The sequence below is a fragment of the Microtus ochrogaster genome, chromosome 6 (assembly GCF_000317375.1).
Source record: "Microtus ochrogaster isolate Prairie Vole_2 chromosome 6, MicOch1.0, whole genome shotgun sequence".
NCBI classification, from domain to species: Eukaryota; Metazoa; Chordata; class Mammalia; order Rodentia; family Cricetidae; genus Microtus; species Microtus ochrogaster.
This window is the reverse complement of record NC_022013.1, coordinates 24,870,237-24,887,906: the sequence shown is the minus strand read 5'-3', so window position 1 is coordinate 24,887,906 and position 17,670 is coordinate 24,870,237. Positions and strand designations below refer to the sequence as shown.

The following is a 17,670-nucleotide window of genomic DNA, read 5'->3' as shown; positions in this document are numbered from 1 at the left end:
AGTCTGATCACAGTCTGAGGCCTCTCCTTTTCTACCTCTCCTGGCTTTTTGCTGTTTACAAGAACACAGCAGTCCCCCAGGAGCTCCGCATAAAGTAGGCAGTGATTAGAACATAGCCCCAAGGGGGACCCTGGGATCCTGGATCAGAGAGTCTGTGTTAGAGCCCTTCTCTGGCCCATTTTTCAGCTGGCTTCCAGAGATGCTGATGCCATGGGATGAAGGTAGCTTGTCCTACTGCCTAGCTATTCGGGGATCTTATTGCTGCTCCTTTTGTTTGCTAAGGACTGGAAGGCATCACCACTGCCGGGGGTGTTGGCCACCACCACCACCCCTGCCTTTGACAGTGACCCTGAGATCTCTGATGTGGATGAGGATGAACCTGGGGGCTTGGTGGGCACTCAAGTTGATGTCATCTCACCTGGTGGCCACTCTGATGCCCAGACCCTGGCCATGATGCTGCAGGAGCAGCTGGATGCCATCAACCAGGAAATCAGGTGGGGTAGGGGTTAAGTTTGCAAGGTGCCTGGGAGGCGGGGCTCTTTGTGTTGGGGCACACAGTTAAAGTATTGGCTTCTGTCCTGCCTTACAGTTTAGGACCACAATCCTGGGATGCTTTATGGGCATCAGACAAGGGTTTGGACTAATACTGATCCCAGAGGGTCAGGGCTACAGATGACTCTTGGTGATGTCTTTCCTCTCCAGGCTGGGAGATGGCAGGGCTTGGGAAGATAGAGCTGCCTGTGCTCCTGGTATTCAGTTCGACTGTGACAAAGCCAGCTAAGGGTGGGAGCTTCGTCAGTGTTACAGTCAGTTGACGAGAGTATAGTGACTTGCTCAAAGCCACACGATAAGTGGCTGAGTCAGGATTCAAGCTCAGGTAGAAATGCCCCAGTGGCATGCGTTTCATCTCTAAGGAGATGTCAGATAGAAGCAGAGACAGGGAAGTTGTCGAAACCCTTACCTTATCCTGTCCTTCTTAGTGAGCTTATTTATGTCACTGTCATGCAGTGAGGTAAAATGGACAGGCTGCTGAGGTCAGACTTCCAAATTTGAGAAATCAGCATCAAGACACACATGTTAAAACAAGACTCCAGTGTTAACTCTACAGAGTAATCTGTAGGGCTAGGTCCATCATCACACCCATAGGCATAGCTGCTGTCCATCATCACAGCCGTAGGGAGAGCTCCCGTCCATCATCACAGCCGTAGGCATAGCTGCTGTCCATCATCACAGCCATTGGCATAGCTGCTGTCCATCATCACAGCTGTAGGGAGAGCTGTTCATCATCACAGCTGTAGGCATAGCTCTCGTCCATCATCACAGCCGTAGGGATGGCTGCCGTCTACCATCACAACCATAGGGAGAGCTCCCGTCCATCATCACAGCTGTAGGGAGAGCTCCTGTCCATCATCACAGCTGTAGGCATAGCTGCTGTCTATCATCACAGCTGTAGGGAGAGCTGTTCATTATCACAGCTGTAGGCATAGCTCCCGTCCATCATCACAGCCATAGGGAGAGCTCCCGTCCATCATCACAACCATAGGCAGAGCTCCCGTCCATCATCACAGCTGTAGGGAGAGCTGTTCATCATCACAGCTGTAGGCATAGCTCCCATCCATCATCACAGCCATAGGGAAAGCTCCTGTCTATCATCGCAGCCATAGGGAGAGCTCCTGTCCATCATCACAGCCATAGGGAGAGCTGTTCATCATCACAGCTGTAGGCATAGCTGTAGGCAATCATCACAGCCGTAGGGAGAGCTTCCGTCCATCATCACAGCCGTAGGCATAGCTCTTGTTCAGCATCACAACCATTTCCCCCCCAAAGAAAAGGCATTTGAACGGCTTCGGAGTGGGAGAGGAGTCATCTCAGAGTAAGGACACATTCCTCTCTTTGAAGCACAGCTATGGCCTTTCCGTCAGTGTGTGTAAATGTGCATATACCCCTCTCTCTGCGCACCCCTCAGGCACAACACACCATCTCCCTGTGTCTCTCATTCTCAGTGGAACAGAGGAAACATCACTAGGGATTGGCATTAATTAAAAAAAAAAAAACCAACCCTGCTTGCGCACTCCTGACAAAGATGAGCCCAAATATGGCATCTGTTGAGAAGCTGAGATACAAGAGAGCAAAGAGCCAGCTCAGGGTCACTCCTGTGGCCAGGGCAGGCCAGGGATTCCCACTGAGATGATTTATAGTTCATTGACAAACATGCTTCTTCCTAGAAATGGCTTTTGTTCAGCTAGGAAAGTGGCTAGCCAGAGAGACCATGGAAACCCGGTGATGCCTTAGGTTTTACCCACCTTTGGTACTAGGGTGGTGAGTACAAGCAACTAGAACCATCTCCTGCCTGGTCTTCTGGACTAATGGCCAGATCTGGTTTGCTGACCTGCAGGATGATCCAGGAGGAGAAAGAGTCCACTGAGCTTCGTGCTGAGGAGATTGAGACCCGTGTGACTAGCAGCAGCATGGAGGCCCTCAACCTGACACAGCTGCGCAAGCGCGGCTCTATTCCCACCTCTCTGACCGCCCTCTCCCTGGCCAGTGCATCTCCTCCACTCAGTGGCCGCTCCACACCCAAGCTTACCTCTCGAAGTGCTGCCCAGGATCTGGACCGAATGGGGGTCATGACCCTGGTGAGTCTGTGCTGTGTTTGAGAGGCCTGGGAACCATAAGCCTGTGCTGGGGAGTTTACATGGGAGGCCTGGTCTCTCTCCATCACGCTGGCATGCTTTCCCCCATGACATGACATACGAGGTCAGCAGCATGGCCTTCTGGGTAGGAAAGGGTTTGTAACATCTTCCCTGCTCCCTCCTTGGATGATGACAGAAGGCTTAGAGCCATGCCCATTGTCCAGCTGCTCTCTTCCTCAAGGGAGCCATGATTTATCCTTCCAGGTGCTCTGTTCTGCTGTGGTACTTTCCCCAGGCTGGTGTGAGTCCCTGGCTCCTCTGCTGCCATCTTAAGCAGGCTCGCCCTCTTCTCTTTCTCTTTTTCAGCCCAGCGACCTAAGAAAACATAGGAGGAAGCTGCTGGTGAGTGCTTCCTTTCACCCAGGCACTAGAGGGTTACCAGTTCCCAGGCCCTTCTCTTTGGGCTTCTGCCCCCAGCCCTGGGGTCCGAGTTTTACCTTGAGAGGCCACAGGGCCCCTCTGCTGCGTTCTCTGGTTCTCTGATCCTCTGCCTTGTCTGGGCTGGGTAGGCAGGCCCCCAGCTCTTTTCCTCTACCCCCTGACAACCCCACTGTCTGTTCAGTCGCCAGTGTCTCGGGAAGAGAACCGAGAGGATAAAGCCACCATAAAATGTGAGACTTCTCCTCCTTCCTCACCCAGGACGCTGCGACTAGAGAAACTTGGCCACCCAGCCCTGAGTCAAGAAGAAGGCAAGAGGTAAGTGGGGCAGACTGCAGATGCGGTCTCGGGTCCACAGCCTCTGCGGGGCTGCGTCTCACCTGCCTTAGGTGCTTGACTGCTTCATTTCTCTTTGGGACACCATCAAGGATGGATGTTCCCACATCTTCCTTGGTCACCTGCTTTGGCCACACCCCTCACCCCCACCCCAGCATTGATGCTCAACCCCTTCCTGAGCTCTGACTTCCACCTCTCTTGCTGTCATTGAAGTATATTTCTACTTACTCACCCCCTCCTGCCTGTCATCCTGTAGTGCCTTGGAGGGTCAGGACAGCAATCCCAGCAGCAGCAACAGCAGCCAAGACTCTCTGCACAAAGGTGCCAAGCGCAAGGGCATCAAGTCATCCATTGGCCGTCTGTTTGGGAAGAAGGAGAAGGGCAGGCTGATCCAGCTGAGCCGGGATGCCACAGGCCATGGTCTCTGCCCCCTTCCCAGCAGAGGGCTGGGTGGGCACTGGGGCTTCAGCAGTGGAAGGATCTGCTTCTGTCCGGCCTTGTTTGCCTGTCTCTCGGGCTTTTGGATATGAACCAAACACCAACAACTTTTGACTGGAGAGACGGAGGTTTTCTTAGAGTTGTGTCATGCTGGGCTGGGTTACCTCAGGAGGTGGTGGGTTCCTGTGCCTAAAAGTGCCAGGCAGTGGCTGGTGGCCACTGACCTGGCATTCTACAGTGGGGAGTCTGTATGGAGTCAACGTTGGCTCCCTGCAGATGCTTCCACTCTAGAACTTTCCTGACGTGCATTTTAGGACCTGCAGGGCAACTGTCCTAGCTCCTAAGAGTTGGATCTCCATTAGAACTTGCTTCTAAGCACATTTGGTTTCCACAGGACTCAGGATGAAATCTGCTATGTTTGTTTATTTCATGACAAGGGATTGAATTCAGGGCCTCCCAAATAGTAGCCAAGTGATCTGCCATTGGGCTATCTCCCTTAGCCCTTTGTTTATTTTAAGACTGGGTTTCACTATGTTGCCCAAGCTGGCCTTGAAATTCACTCTGTAGTCCATACTAGCCTTGAACTTATGATCTTTCTGCTTCAGTTTCTCAATGGCTGGGATTATAGGCCTGAGCTATCAGACTGGGTTCTAATTATAGCTTAATGTATTTGTTGTTGTTTTTTGTTTATTTGCTTGTGTGTGTGTATGTGTGTGTGTATGTATGTGTGTGTGTGCATGTGAATGTATGAGATAGAGTCTTGCTATGTAGCCCTCATTGGCCTGGTACTTACTATATAGCCTAAGGTGGCCTTAAACTCGTGGTAATCCTCCTGCCTCTGCATCCTGAGTCTTGGGATTCTCAGGCCTAGTAGCGTTTTTCCTGGAGAAAGTGGTTGAGCAGGGGTGACTCTTCTGTCACCATATGGTGGCGCAAAGCTTCAGTCACGCTTGGCGTATGGGAGGCACACCAGAAACGTTTGCTTTCTCCTTTATTTTTCCACCGCTTCTTTCCTTTCTTCCCCTTTCTCTCCCTCCTCTTCTTTCCATCATTTCCCCAGCCATTGTTCACACACTGAGTAACCCTAGCTCAGCACAGTACAAGGGGTGGCACCATAGCTCTCCAGGGGGCCTGGCAGTTGATAAAAAGGGGAAAACAGGAGATTATTCCATAACACTGTGATAGTAGAGATGGCCTAGGTGCTTCAGCACCCAGCAGTAGCTGTCTGGAGGATCTGGGGATGATGACAGGTTTTATTCCCTGGGCAGCTCTTGAGCTGAGGCTTATGGATTTACAGAATTTAGCTAAGGTGAGAAGGGGATATTGTGGGAGGGTGCAGCTTGAGGAAGGGAAAGATGTGAGGAAGAGGCCTGTGTGTGCCACTGTCTTTGAGTAGAGGAGGAAGAGGTGGAAAGGTGGGAGCAGAGGAATGATGGCTAGCCCAGACTAGCTCGTGAGTCCCCTAGAGCAGTGGGGGAGGGACTTGATCAGAAGGAAGGAACCTTTGGACCTAAGTGCATAATAGACCTTCCCTGACTTCACATCCCCGGGAAGGCAAGGCGTGAATCAGAACACAGCTATCTGAGTGAAGAGAAGGATTGGGAGGGTGGGTGTTGCTGCTTAGCAGGCAAGAAGGGCATGCGGAGCCAACCTGAGGAAGTCTGCTTGGTGGCAGAGGCGCTTTGTGAGAAGCTGTGTGATTTCTTTCTCCCTGCACAGCGCTGACACTTAAGCTTGTCAGTGTCTTGGAGTAGTTTCTGCCCTCTCCACGTCTGCTGCCGTGTGAGCCAGAGCGGCCAGGCCTGCAGTGACGTCAGTGACAATGCCCTCTCTCAGGAATTCTCCAGGGTTTCATCATGAATCTGGGAGACTGTCCATAGGAGAGAGTGGCTAGTGTTCCCCTTTGTAGTCTGTGCAAGTGGAGAAAGAGGCAAGAGCACACTTAGTGTGTGTGTGTGTGTGTGTGTGTGTGTGTGTGTGCGCGTGCGTGTGTGTGCGTGCAGTGAGTATACGTAGAGCGAGACTGCTATGAAATGAACACGTGTGGGGGTGTGGGGAGAGACGGAAAGGCAGAGGGGAGACAGATACACACGGGAGGGCGGCGGTGGGGAGAGGGAGAGAGGGAGAGAAAGAGGGGTGTGCATTGTGTATAGCCCAGGAGTTTATCAAGTCAGGGTAGTTATTCCTGAAATCTTGTCCATGTCTATTCATATTTACCCGGGGTGTGTTTCACACCCTGACTTAGAGAAGTCAGGGGCTCCGTCTAGGTTTCTAGAGTGGGACAACTCTGGTCCATCCCTCTAGATAACACTTCCTAGGGCTGAGGATCCCCAGGGGATAAACCAACTGGTGTCACTCTGGGGCTGCCTGTAGTGCAAAGACTTTGGGAGACAGCCCAGGGAATGAGTGGGGACCCTTCAGACTTGGTTGGGGTGCTCTGTGCCGAGGAGGTATCTGTTGTTGCTTCCCTGCTTTCTTGGTCCAGGCTGAGGCAGAAGCAAAATGGCTGTTGACATGTCCATGTCTTCCTTTCAGTTCTGCTCACAGACTCCGAGCTCAGTCTTCAGGAACCACTGGTACCTGCCAAGCTTGGGACCCAGGCAGAGAAGGACCGGCGACTGAAAAAGAAGTAAGAGCCTCAGGCCACCTCAGGTGGCCCAGGCACCCAGCTGCTTTCCTTCCCACGTCTTGTCATAGATTGATCTCAGAGAGACAGAGCCCGGCAAGGCTTGGTCCATGTGGGCATATCTGAGCGGCCCTGAGTTGAGAAGAGGGTCTTAGGATGATCCTAGGGAACAGGAAGCAAGGAGGGCTATTGGAGAGTAATCTGGGACCCGTGGTTCTCTTCCAGGGCACATGGAGATGGCTAAGTCAGTGTGTGTGAGGTGTGAGAGCACTGTGGGCATGAAGGGTGTTCCTGCCCCACTTCGAAGTTTCAGATTGCTTCAGGCATAGAGCAGAAGAATTCAAGGGTGGGGAGCTGGGGAAGTACGAATGCCAGCTCTTGGCCCAGCCTGGAGTGGTCCCCAGGAGTCAGCCTGGTTGAGAGAAAAAAAGACTAGTGAGCTGTTGTTCCTCCCCCCAAGACACCAGCTGCTTGAAGATGCTCGCCGAAAAGGAATGCCCTTTGCTCAATGGGATGGCCCCACGGTGGTCTCCTGGCTGGAGGTGAGCCTGGGCAGGGGAGATGCTCGGGGGTCTCGAGGGAAGACCGTGTGTGGTCTCCCCATCCCCACCCAAGTCTAGATGGTCCTCTATGAGCTTAAGTCTCTTGTGTCTGCTCTTGGGGTTTGCTTTGCACCTTTGTTTGGTGGGATGAGGACTCCTGAGCAGCAGACATGATGTCCCTATACCTTTACCAGAGTGTTTCTCCCAGATAGACATGTATGTGTTATACCAAGAATAAGGGAGCAGCTTATAGAGGCATCAGTCTTTCACAGGCTGACTGACTCTTCCATCAGGCTGCCCTAGGAGTAACCATCCTAGTGATGCTAAGTTGCTCCCCTGTGCTCCCACGTCTTCAGCTCTGGGTAGGAATGCCTGCCTGGTATGTGGCGGCCTGCCGGGCCAATGTCAAGAGTGGTGCCATCATGTCCGCCCTGTCGGACACAGAGATCCAGCGGGAAATCGGCATCAGCAATGCCCTGCACCGGCTCAAGCTCCGCTTGGCCATCCAGGAGATGGTGTCACTGACTAGCCCCTCAGCCCCGCCTACCTCCAGGACTGTGAGTAGCCTCCTTCACCCTCAAATTTACAGAGGTCCTGACGGTGTTTATACAGTCTCCTGTTGATCTCCAGGAAGAGGGGACATTGAATTCCGCCTTAACTTCCCATCTCCACAGAAGGCTTTCTTTGGTCTTCAGGAGAGTTGATTCTAGGGGGCTCCCATGGCCTCCCTATCTCCATGCCTACCTGACAATAGTTGCAGGTGTCTGGGTCATTTCTAGGATGGGCTGCTTAGAGCTGGACTGTGGGAAACCATGAGCTTGACCCATGGGTGGAGTCAGGGGAAGGGAGAGTTGTACCTGGGGCCTTCTGCTGGGGAGCTCTGGGTGGGGGCAGGGCACATCCAGGACCAGGATGCTTTCTTCTTTGCCTGCAGTCTTCAGGGAATGTCTGGGTGACCCATGAAGAGATGGAAACTCTGGCAACATCTACCAAAACAGTGAGTCTGCCCCTTGGCCCAGGAACTAGTGACAGCCCTGAAGATGAAGTGAGGAATGTGGGAAGCCGGAGGGGCTGGCAGAGACTTAGCATCCCTGATTGTGGGAGGCTCTGCGCCAGGGATCATAAGACCTTGACATCTTTGGGCTACAGGGGGCGCTACCCCGTTATGTGGGCCTGAGTCACAAGCTCCCTGTTCTTGGCTCGGTCCTTGGAGGAGAAAGAGGGAAGAATGGGAGTTTCTGGCATCGTGCTAACCCCCAGTCAAGCCTGGGAACCGTGGAAGCATGGTTTAGCCGCACCAATTTGTTACCCCCACCACAAGCATGCACGTATGTGCCAGCTTTCTCAACTGCCCCAGCAAGCTTACCCTGGTCACCCATGAGCTACTGGGGTGGCTTTCCCCTCTTTTGGGGGAGCCTGGGTGGAGGCTCCGGGTTTCTTGACTTTTGTGTCTCCCCTGACATGCGGCACTGGCTCCTGCTAGGACAGTGAGGAGGGCAGCTGGGCCCAGGTAAGACTCCTCCCTCCGTCACCAGAACTCCTCTCAGGTCAGGGCGGCATCCTTCCACAAGGCTCCCTGGACGGTCCAGCTGGCCGAGTCCAGTGTGTGCATGTCCTTGTCACATGTGGAGGCCTGGATAAAGTTTCTTCTTTTTGTCCCCAAACTCCATTTTCACTCCTTCTCTGCTTTCTTGGGATGGCAGGTGAGGAGCAGTGGGGGGCTGGGCCCCCAGCATGCCAGACACTTCACAGTTTGACTCTCTCCTCATGAACGATGAGACTTAGATTCTTACAATCTTCTTCCATTCCTTATCCTGCTAAAGGGCACTCTGGCGAATGAACCTTTCATTCATCATTCATTCATTCATTCATTCATTCACTCATTCGTGCTTACCTCGTTAGCACATCTTTATTGAGCATCTACAAGATCGTCAGACTTTCTAAACTTTCTAAATGAGTAAAGGAATAACATCAACGAGCAGTTTAAATGGACTCTGAGGACAGTGTTGACGAACACAGGGACAGTCTGGAATAGTTGTTGCAGTGGTGGAGAATGAGGCAGGGCAGCCATGTTTGCACTTGCTGGGCACACCGGTGACAGACAGCACGTTCTCATGATACAACACTAGAGAAATCAGAAATGTAAAGTTAAGAAAAAATGTTGATCCTGATGGCTTTATAGAACTTGATAAATAACACACACACACACACAAAGCTAATGTATTGTTTAGCAAATGTGTCCCCTGGTAAGTGTAAAACCCTTCCTCTTAGAGTAGAAGAACCGTGGGAAATAGAGTATAGCAGTCTTGTGTGGAGAAAGCGTGGGAGCGGGGTCCAGGGAAAGGCAGAGGCTGTACTAGTTCTGGACTTGGATGCTGACCACAGAGGGTTTCTTCATTCGTGTGCTTGGTAAGAAACATATGTGACATGCAGTTTTACACATATCAGCATGTAAAATTTACCTTTGAAGTAGAGCTTTTCAGTCTGGAAACATCTAGCAGGTAAGGGAGAGGTGCTGGGGGGGAGGAGATTGCTCTCGAAACTGAGCCTCTCTGAAGCCGAGTGGTCAAGGAGCCCGTTTGCTCTCAGCCAGAGGTAACGCCACATAGTGCAGGCACCGTGGGACGAGTGGCCGTGAGAGTGGGAGCACCAACAAAGGGCCTGGAGGACTCCTGGCGTGCTGAGCAGGCCGTAGGGAAGCAGACCGACTGTTCAGGCTCAGGCTACTGTCCCTTGCTTTGTTTTCTGTCTTCTGCTAACATTTAATCATTCCCTGGACTGTGGAGCTAGCAATTCCGCAGAGCCAGGCTGTCATGCTTTGCAGGCCCACTGAACCTGGCCTCTCTCCTGCCTCTGAGACTAGCTGACGTAAGGGAGGCATGTCGTCCACACACCACTACACATGCAGAGGTGGCAGGAAGGACTGTTTTCTACTCTATGGGCAGTCGCTCCTTCGCTGGCGTAGATAGTTGCTACCTGAGTAGAACTGGGTCATTTTGAGATCCTGAAATACTTCTATCCCTTCTCACAAATAAGCTAAAGTATTAGTGAGCAGTCTGCCCTTCCTCACGGGTGCAGGGGGATTAGGATTCTCCCAAATAGATATGCCAGCTGTGGCCTATCGGCACCGCCCCGCCCATGTCCTCTTCCTTCTCATGTCCCCAGACCCTGGCCTATGGAGACATGAATCACGAGTGGATTGGAAATGAATGGCTGCCCAGCCTGGGGCTCCCTCAGTACCGCAGTTACTTCATGGAGTGCCTGGTGGATGCACGCATGCTGGATCACCTCACCAAGAAGGACCTGCGGGTCCACCTCAAGATGGTGGACAGTTTTCATCGGTGAGCCAGGCTGGAGCTGGGGCTACCTCCTTGGTGTGGCATCTCCCCAAGCCCTGGGGCTCTGTCCTCAGAAATGGAGGGGCCCCTTGTCTCTTTCCAGGGCCCACTCTGGGTAGTAATAGGTTTCCCTTGTTATGGAACTCTCCCATGTTCTTCTCTCGTTCTGCGGTTTGTGAATTTGATCCTGTCCCTTTTAAGCCCACAGGGCACAAGTTGTTTTTATTAGCATCCTCTTTGAGAGTTCCTCTGGACTCTGGATTTCCTTGCTTGTGTTTTGGTTTGCTGAATTCTCTGTGTTCACCAAGGAGCCTTACAGTGGCTCTGACACTGAGGAACTGTATGTCTCTAGGTTATAAGATATCCTGTCTAAAGCAACCGAGAGAAGGGAGGGCTTATTTTGGCTCTCGGTTGTGGGGTACAGTCCATCATGAAGGAGCAGTGAAGACGGTAGCTGGCCGCTCTTCTCCAGCAGTCAGGAAGAAGAGGGAGATGCCCGTGGTGCTCACTGGCTTTCTCCTTTACTTATCGTCTAGGACCCCAGCCCAGGGAAAGGTGCTGCCCACTTTTAGGCAAAACTTCATATCTCAATTAACCCAATCAAGATAATCCCTCAAAGATAGGCTAGAGGATAATCTAATCAATTAATTCCTCCCAGGGCCCTGGGGATCATTTTTTAGACAATTGGAGATACCCTTACATTGATAACCAGCATTGAGCATCTGTATTTTTTTTTTTTCCTGCTGCTGTGATAAAAATACCTTGACAAAACAACTTAGTGGAGAAAGGATTTATTTCGGGCTATAGTTCCAGACCATTATGGTAGGAAGGACATGGCAGTAGGCAGGGGAAGCACAGCACAGGAGCAGGAAGCTGGCTGATCAGATCACATTTGCACCCAGGAAGTGGAGAAAGAACAGTGAGACCAGACTGTAAGCCTTCAAAAGCACCCCCACGACTTATTTCTCCTACTGAGGCTTTACCGGCTGAGAGTCCCGTGACGTTTCCAACAGCACTACTATCTGGAGACTAAGTGTGCAAACACACGAGGGACCGCGCACCATCATGGGGGCAATGGGCTCGTGACACTTTGTTGCCAATGTGAGTCCCTCAGCTTTGTCCCTTTATGCAGAGTGACATCTAATCCTTGTCTTCTTTAGACTGAGAAGATCTGTACAAACCTGTCATGGTGGAGGTCCTAAGCTGGCAGCCTGTGAGCAGAATTTGGCTTAGAGATACATTTTATTTAGCCTCCATGTTTTTTAAAAATCATGAGTTTAGTTGGCAATGTTTTGTTTTTGTTTTAATTTTTATTATTTTTGTATATGAGTGGTCTACCTGCATGTATGTCTGTGAACCACATGTGTGCCTATTGCCTGTGGAGGCCAGATGGGGACATCAGATCCTCTGGAGCTGACGTGAGTCACCGTGTGGGTGCTGGGAATTGAACCAAGGTCTTCTGGAAGAGTGGCCAGTGCTCTTAACCACTGAGCCATCTCTCCAGCCTCAGCTGCCAATGTTTTAACAGTAATTTCTATCTAGATGTCTGGAATTCTGGTTTCTTTGGAAAGGTGGGCAGCTCCGTGGCCACACTGCCACCTGGACATGACAGCCCCTCCAGCCTGCTTCCCAGCTAGCTCATGAACAACAAGCAATATGACAGCCTGATCTCTCCCTGCCAGCACTGCAGAGTGAGGCTGGTGGGCACAGCCACTTAAACTAGGGCTTTGCCTCAAGTAGAGAGTAAGATGGTAGGTGGCACCCGGTGTTTGTGGCTTTTCAAGTTCCGTCAGGACTTTGTGGACGTCTTCCAGTTGACACACTGTAGAGATTTAAATCTGGACGGGATCTGGTTAACTTCCTCATGGACGAGGAAACCGAGGCCTAGGAAGGAGCAGTACCTTAGGGATGGAGACAGAGCACAGGCGGAACTAAGTCTGAGGACTCAGGTTCAGTCCTGCACCCCTTAGCCTTTCTGACCCCACAGCGACTTGTGAGGGCTGCAGGGAAGCTGTGTCTTCTCTGCCCAGCACCCCTTGCTGAAAGGGAGTCTTTTGTCTTTGCCTGGGTGGCTGCCAGGCCCAGCTGCACCTGTCTTCTCCTGTGTGATTGATAGGCAGGGAGATGTGCCGCTCCTCTGCCCGGCTGATGTGTGCCTGGACTGCTGGAGAAGGCCCACCTGTCTTAGCAGGAGAGCCGGAGCCCTCCTGTATGCAGTCCCACTGTGAGGAGCAGGGAGAAAGCCAGCCTGCCAGGGGCTATAGAGCAGCTCTGAAGCATGGGTGCTTCAGGCTTCTGAGGTGTCACCACACTTTGCCTCTGCCATTCTCTCTGGGTTATTCTGCTCAACATTCCAATAGCACCTTCTTTCTTTCTTTCTTTCTTTCTTTCTTTCTTTCTTTCTTTCTTTCTTTCTTTCTTCCTTCCTTCCTTCCTTCCTTCCTTCCTTCCTTCCTTCCCCTTCCCCTTCCTTCCTTCCTTCCTTCCTTCCTTCCTTCCTTCCTTCCTTCCTTCTTTCTTTCTTTCTTTCTTTCTTTGTTTCTTTCTTTGTTTCTTCTTGGAGTTTGGGGACAAACTCTGCAGCTTATGCTGGCCTCAAACTCACAGCCCTCCCACCTCATCCTCCAGATATTGGGATTAGAGGCGTGAGCCCTCACGTCTGGCCTCAAAAGCATGTTCTTGGCTATTCCTTTCCCCAGCCCCCCTTCCTGCTTTTGAAACAGGGACCCATGTAACCCAGGATGGCCTTAAACTTTCTGTGTAGGCGAGGATGACCTTGAGTTTCTGATCCTCCAGCCTTTACTTCCGAGCGTAGGGATTATAGGCACGCCCCACTGTGTCTGGCCTCCCCGTCCTTTTTTTGTATTTTGAGACAGGTTCTCACTAAGTTGTCTGGTCTTAAACTTACTCTGTAAAAGCTCTTGAATTCGAGGTCCTCTTGCCTCAGCCTCCTGAATAGCTTGGATTAAAGACTTGTACCACCAAGTCATTTTTGAAGACGTTCATGTAAGTCACTATTTTTATGACAAGAAAGGGATGTTTACATCTTACTCTACCAACAGGCAGCAAATCAAGGAGAGGTTGTTTGTACCTGCTCCCTTGGCCAGGTCGGGCTGATGCCCTCATCATTTGGCATCCCGCCCAGTGCTTCTCCTTGGACAGGGGTAGTCTGTTGAGTATTGCTGTTTGGGTCGATCCCCACCCCACACATATATCAATCACACCTACCTGCTTCTGAGTCCCCAAGATGTGTTGAGCCCTTCCATTCATGTCGCTTTTAATCCTCACCACAAACCTGAGAGGTGGGACTCCATCTTACAGATGCCTGGTGTCCTCAGGGAGAATGTGGCAGAGCTGGCATTCAGACATGTCTTGACCTAACTATAAGGACTTTATGGTTTTGCTGTGTTGTCCGACAGCCTTGAAAGCCATAGGAACTGTGTAAAGATTTACAGCGAGACTTCATGTCAGGGGCATAGCCCATCACGGGTTGTGTGAGCTGATGCCTCTTGATAGCCATCCAGAACTTAAGACAGCTGCTTGCACCCTAAATACAGGCGGCCTAGAAATGTGTCTCTGAGCACGAGTGTTCCAGGCAGAAGGCCTTCGGGAGCAGTCTGTATAATTTAATCTCAAAGCCGCTGGAGCTGGATGGGCCTTCTCTTCCGTTGCTCTGTGTAAAGGAGAACCCAGAAAGGGAAAGGACAAAGTAGTGGTCCAGTCAAGCTAGGACCCTTACATTTGTCCCAGTGTGAATGAGCTGCCCATCACTGGGGGTGGGGGGTGGGGTTCTGGTGTTGCTCAGCCACTGTGGAAGTGCTGTAGGGTGGATGAGTCCTAGATTCGGAGGAGCCCAGATTAAAGGCTGTGGGGTCCTTTCTAACCCAAGGTTCTCTGCCCGAGTTATTGTCCACTCACTGCTATTGTGACCTGCAATATTTATTTATTTGGTACAGTTAATAAGTTGTGTAAATTGTGTCATTTTCATCGTTAAGCACTTTAGAGCACCTATGATGCCCTAGAGATTTGTGATCAGTAAGTTAAATGGTCCCCTGTCCTCCGAAGTGTACATTTTGACTTGGTGAGACAAGATGGTTAAGGAGCTAGGAGAATAATTGGACCTCGTTAGTGTGGGGTGGAGGTGGTGATGGTATAGTGTAAGTCTGCTTTAGGTGGCTTCTGAGTTGGGCTGAGCAGGAGACGTGTGAAGGAAGAGCGAACTGTTTAGAAAACTGGGGGTTGGATGCTCTGGGTGGCAAGCAGTGCAAAGGCCCTGAGGCCCCCAGGCCTTGGACACCTGCTATCTGAGGAGCAGCGTTGTGTCTGTGTGGCTGCAGCACAGACAGCAGGCTGGACAGGTAAGGGAACACCTGTGGCATCTTGTAGGCCACTGAAAGGCCTGAGGGAACTAGCAATATTAAGGAGTATCTTAGATTTCCTTTTACTTTGATTGTGAGTGGTTGTTAGTCTTTGTCATCCCAACGCTGCAAAGAAGGGGCTTGCTAATTTCCTCCAAAGCCCTTCCACCAGGCAGGCCCTTTGTTGGTTTCTGTTTGCTGTAACAAACAAAGAATATCTGACACACCCTGGGAGAGAAAGGATTTGGTTTTGCTCCTGGTTTGAGCCCATTGTGAAGGGTGAAGCAGAGAGAATGTCTCGGCCTTTAGGCTGTCTCCTTCTCCCCTTTTATTCCATCTGGTTCCCAGCCTGTGAAATGGAGCTGTCCATATTCAGGATGGGTCTTACCACCTCCTTAATCACCTCTGGAAATGCCCTTGAAGACACCTAATCTGCTAGTCTAGGTGGTGCAGTCCAACCAAGGTGACCGACAAGATCAGCCTTCAAGGCCCTACCTGCCTGAAGGGGACGGGGTGTAAGCAGCTGGAGGTGGAAGTAGCCTTGAATCAGGTGCAGCCCTGGCAGCAGGAGCCTGAAGGGACCAGGGTGTGTTTTGTGCTGGGTGCAGTGGGTCTGTGCCTGTTATGGTTGGTACAGAATGGGGGCCATGTAGCCAGGAATGTGGTTACACCAGAGCCCTGGCTCAGCTGCTGTGTGCCTACAGAACCAGTCTTCAGTATGGCATCATGTGTCTGAAGAGGCTGAATTATGACCGGAAGGAGCTGGAGAAGAGGCGGGAGGAGAGTCAGCATGAGATCAAGGGTAAGCTGGAAGGGTCTGGGGAAGCTTGCTTCGACCCCCATCCTGGGGCCCAGTGAGCCTCAGGAAAGACTCAGAGCTGAGAGGTGGCTACAACCCCAGCCTGTCCGATGGAACAGAAATATTCCATGTCCACTCAGATGTGATTCCACTTTCCTCAGACAGTGGCCACCATCCACACTGACGAGACCTCTGGTATGGTGCTGTAGACTGATGTGCTCACCGAAGTTGGTGACCTGGTGGTGGGGGAGGAGAGGGCTGGATGGGGAAGAGGCAGGTTTTAGATAAGACCCTGAAAGTAGAAAGAATAAGGCCACTTTGGCCTGGGGTGGGGGGACGACCCAAGCTGGGACCCCAGGGGAAAAAGTGGCAGAGATGCAGTGAGGTGGAGCTGGCCCTGCGGGAACCCAGATGCCAGGGAGGAAGCTCAGGATGGAGTGGGAGCTAGAGAGAGGGGTAGCCGGGGCTCTGCGGGTAGGAAATGCCTTCTGTGCCTGGAAGAGCCTGGGCCTGCCATGTTTCTTTTTTGTCTGTTTTTTCCTCTGCCCTCCAGATGTGCTGGTCTGGACCAATGACCAGGTTGTTCACTGGGTCCAGTCTATCGGGCTGAGGGACTATGCAGGAAATCTGCATGAGAGTGGTGTGCACGGTGCTCTGCTGGCCCTGGATGAGAACTTCGATCACAACACCCTGGCGTTGGTTCTGCAAATCCCCACACAGAACACCCAGGTAGACCTCCAGTCCGCCAGTACCCACCTCCCCTTACTGTGTGTGTGTGCGCGCGCACGCACGCACGTGTGTGCATGTGTGTGTGCATGCATGTGTGCACGTGCGTGTTTGCACATGTGTGAGTGTGTGTGTATGTGTGTGTGCGCGCGCCGTCTGTCCCAACAGGGTGAGTGGTCCCTATGCATCGCCAAAGCCCCTGGGGAATGTGTGTCTTTCACAATCAGTTACATTTCTTATGGCCATATAGCTGTGGGTCACTCCAGCTCTTCCCAAGCTGAGGCCTGGTGCTTTCCTTTTCCTTAAGTTGCTTCTCTGACCCAACTTTTCATAGGGAAGAGCAAGCGCTGGGCCTTGCAGGGAACGTAGAGCCTGTACCTACCCTAGGGATCTGCTCCTGAGCTCCTAGGCTTTAACAGACTAAATATACCAGTGGGCACAGCCCAGAGACACTCCATACCAGGGCTTTGTCTTCCTGTCAGCAGCTCAAAAGATTAGACATCTCCTTCAATTACATTTCGTAATTATTGCTACAATGATTATCTAGGAACATATCTCAAGTCTCTTGACCGTATTTATATTTTTGGCCCTTCTGACTTCCTGTAGGGAATGCAGTCTAGCCGCACTCGCACTCGGGTAAAGTACTTCCTGATTTTAGTTGTCCTGAATCTGCCTCTGCCAGGCTGCCCCTGGGGAAAGATCCACCTCTTCCTTACAGTTTAGCTTGATGAGGATGTTTGTATGTGACCCGTTCTCCCCTTTTGTAAGAACTGTGAATTTCATAAACTCTGATTATGTTGCCTCTGGGCCCAAGCCTTTGTTTTTCCAGACAGAATGGTCTTAATTCTTTTAGCTGTCCCTCGTGTAGACGAGCTGCTGCCCCTGATCATTTTAGCTGCCCTTGTCTGAACTGTTCGCAGCTGTCAGATTGCTTTTGAAATTCAGCCACTAGCTGTGCTGGCTATTCTGGGAACAGACACTTTTTGGCTTGACCGAGGGTGGGGCTGTGTTGTCTCTCGGTTCTGGGTAGCGCTGGCCTTGGGGGCAACGGCAGCATTCAGGGCCAATGTGATTGTAGACCATCTGCTGTGACACCCACTGACCAGTCAAAACACATAGCACGGAACCTTTCCTTTCTAGTAAGAGTTTGGATTTCCTCCAAATGCAATTTCTCTATACTTGCTCACCTCTAAGTTCATTTGCAGGTTTCCTGCCTGCTCAGGGCTCTGCAGTTGATGCACATCCGTTTAACCTCTCACTTCCCAGAATATCTGAAACGTTACAGCCGTTTTCCTCTCTGATTACTTGTGAGACATGCCGCTCCACTCTGACAAACACTATCCTGATAGAACTCTGGGCTTCATACTCCCCCCAGAAATTTTCTCTTTCCCCTTCTCCTCTCCTCCTCTTCCTCCTCCTCCTCCTCCTCCTCCTCC

The 17,670-nt window shown here is 51.5% G+C and overlaps 1 protein-coding gene across 2 annotated transcripts in view; it reads left to right on the top strand.

Annotated features, from left to right (window-relative positions):
* Positions 1-17,670, top strand: part of Ppfia4 (PTPRF interacting protein alpha 4) — a 46,857-nt gene that overhangs the window by 23,440 nt on the left and 5,747 nt on the right. For both annotated transcript variants that reach the window (XR_003377072.1, XM_026779969.1), the window contains exons 14-26: positions 283-494; positions 2,396-2,636; positions 3,000-3,035; positions 3,256-3,389; positions 3,664-3,827; positions 6,381-6,474; positions 6,932-7,013; positions 7,370-7,570; positions 7,948-8,010; positions 8,497-8,523; positions 10,179-10,354; positions 15,414-15,511; positions 16,062-16,237. Coding sequence is in view for 1 of the 2 variants with exons in the window: in XM_026779969.1 (XP_026635770.1) it covers positions 283-494; positions 2,396-2,636; positions 3,000-3,035; positions 3,256-3,389; positions 3,664-3,827; positions 6,381-6,474; positions 6,932-7,013; positions 7,370-7,570; positions 7,948-8,010; positions 8,497-8,523; positions 10,179-10,354; positions 15,414-15,511; positions 16,062-16,237 (1,704 nt within the window). In the remaining variant the exon portion in view is untranslated. The remainder of the gene's footprint in view (positions 1-282; positions 495-2,395; positions 2,637-2,999; positions 3,036-3,255; positions 3,390-3,663; positions 3,828-6,380; positions 6,475-6,931; positions 7,014-7,369; positions 7,571-7,947; positions 8,011-8,496; positions 8,524-10,178; positions 10,355-15,413; positions 15,512-16,061; positions 16,238-17,670) is intronic.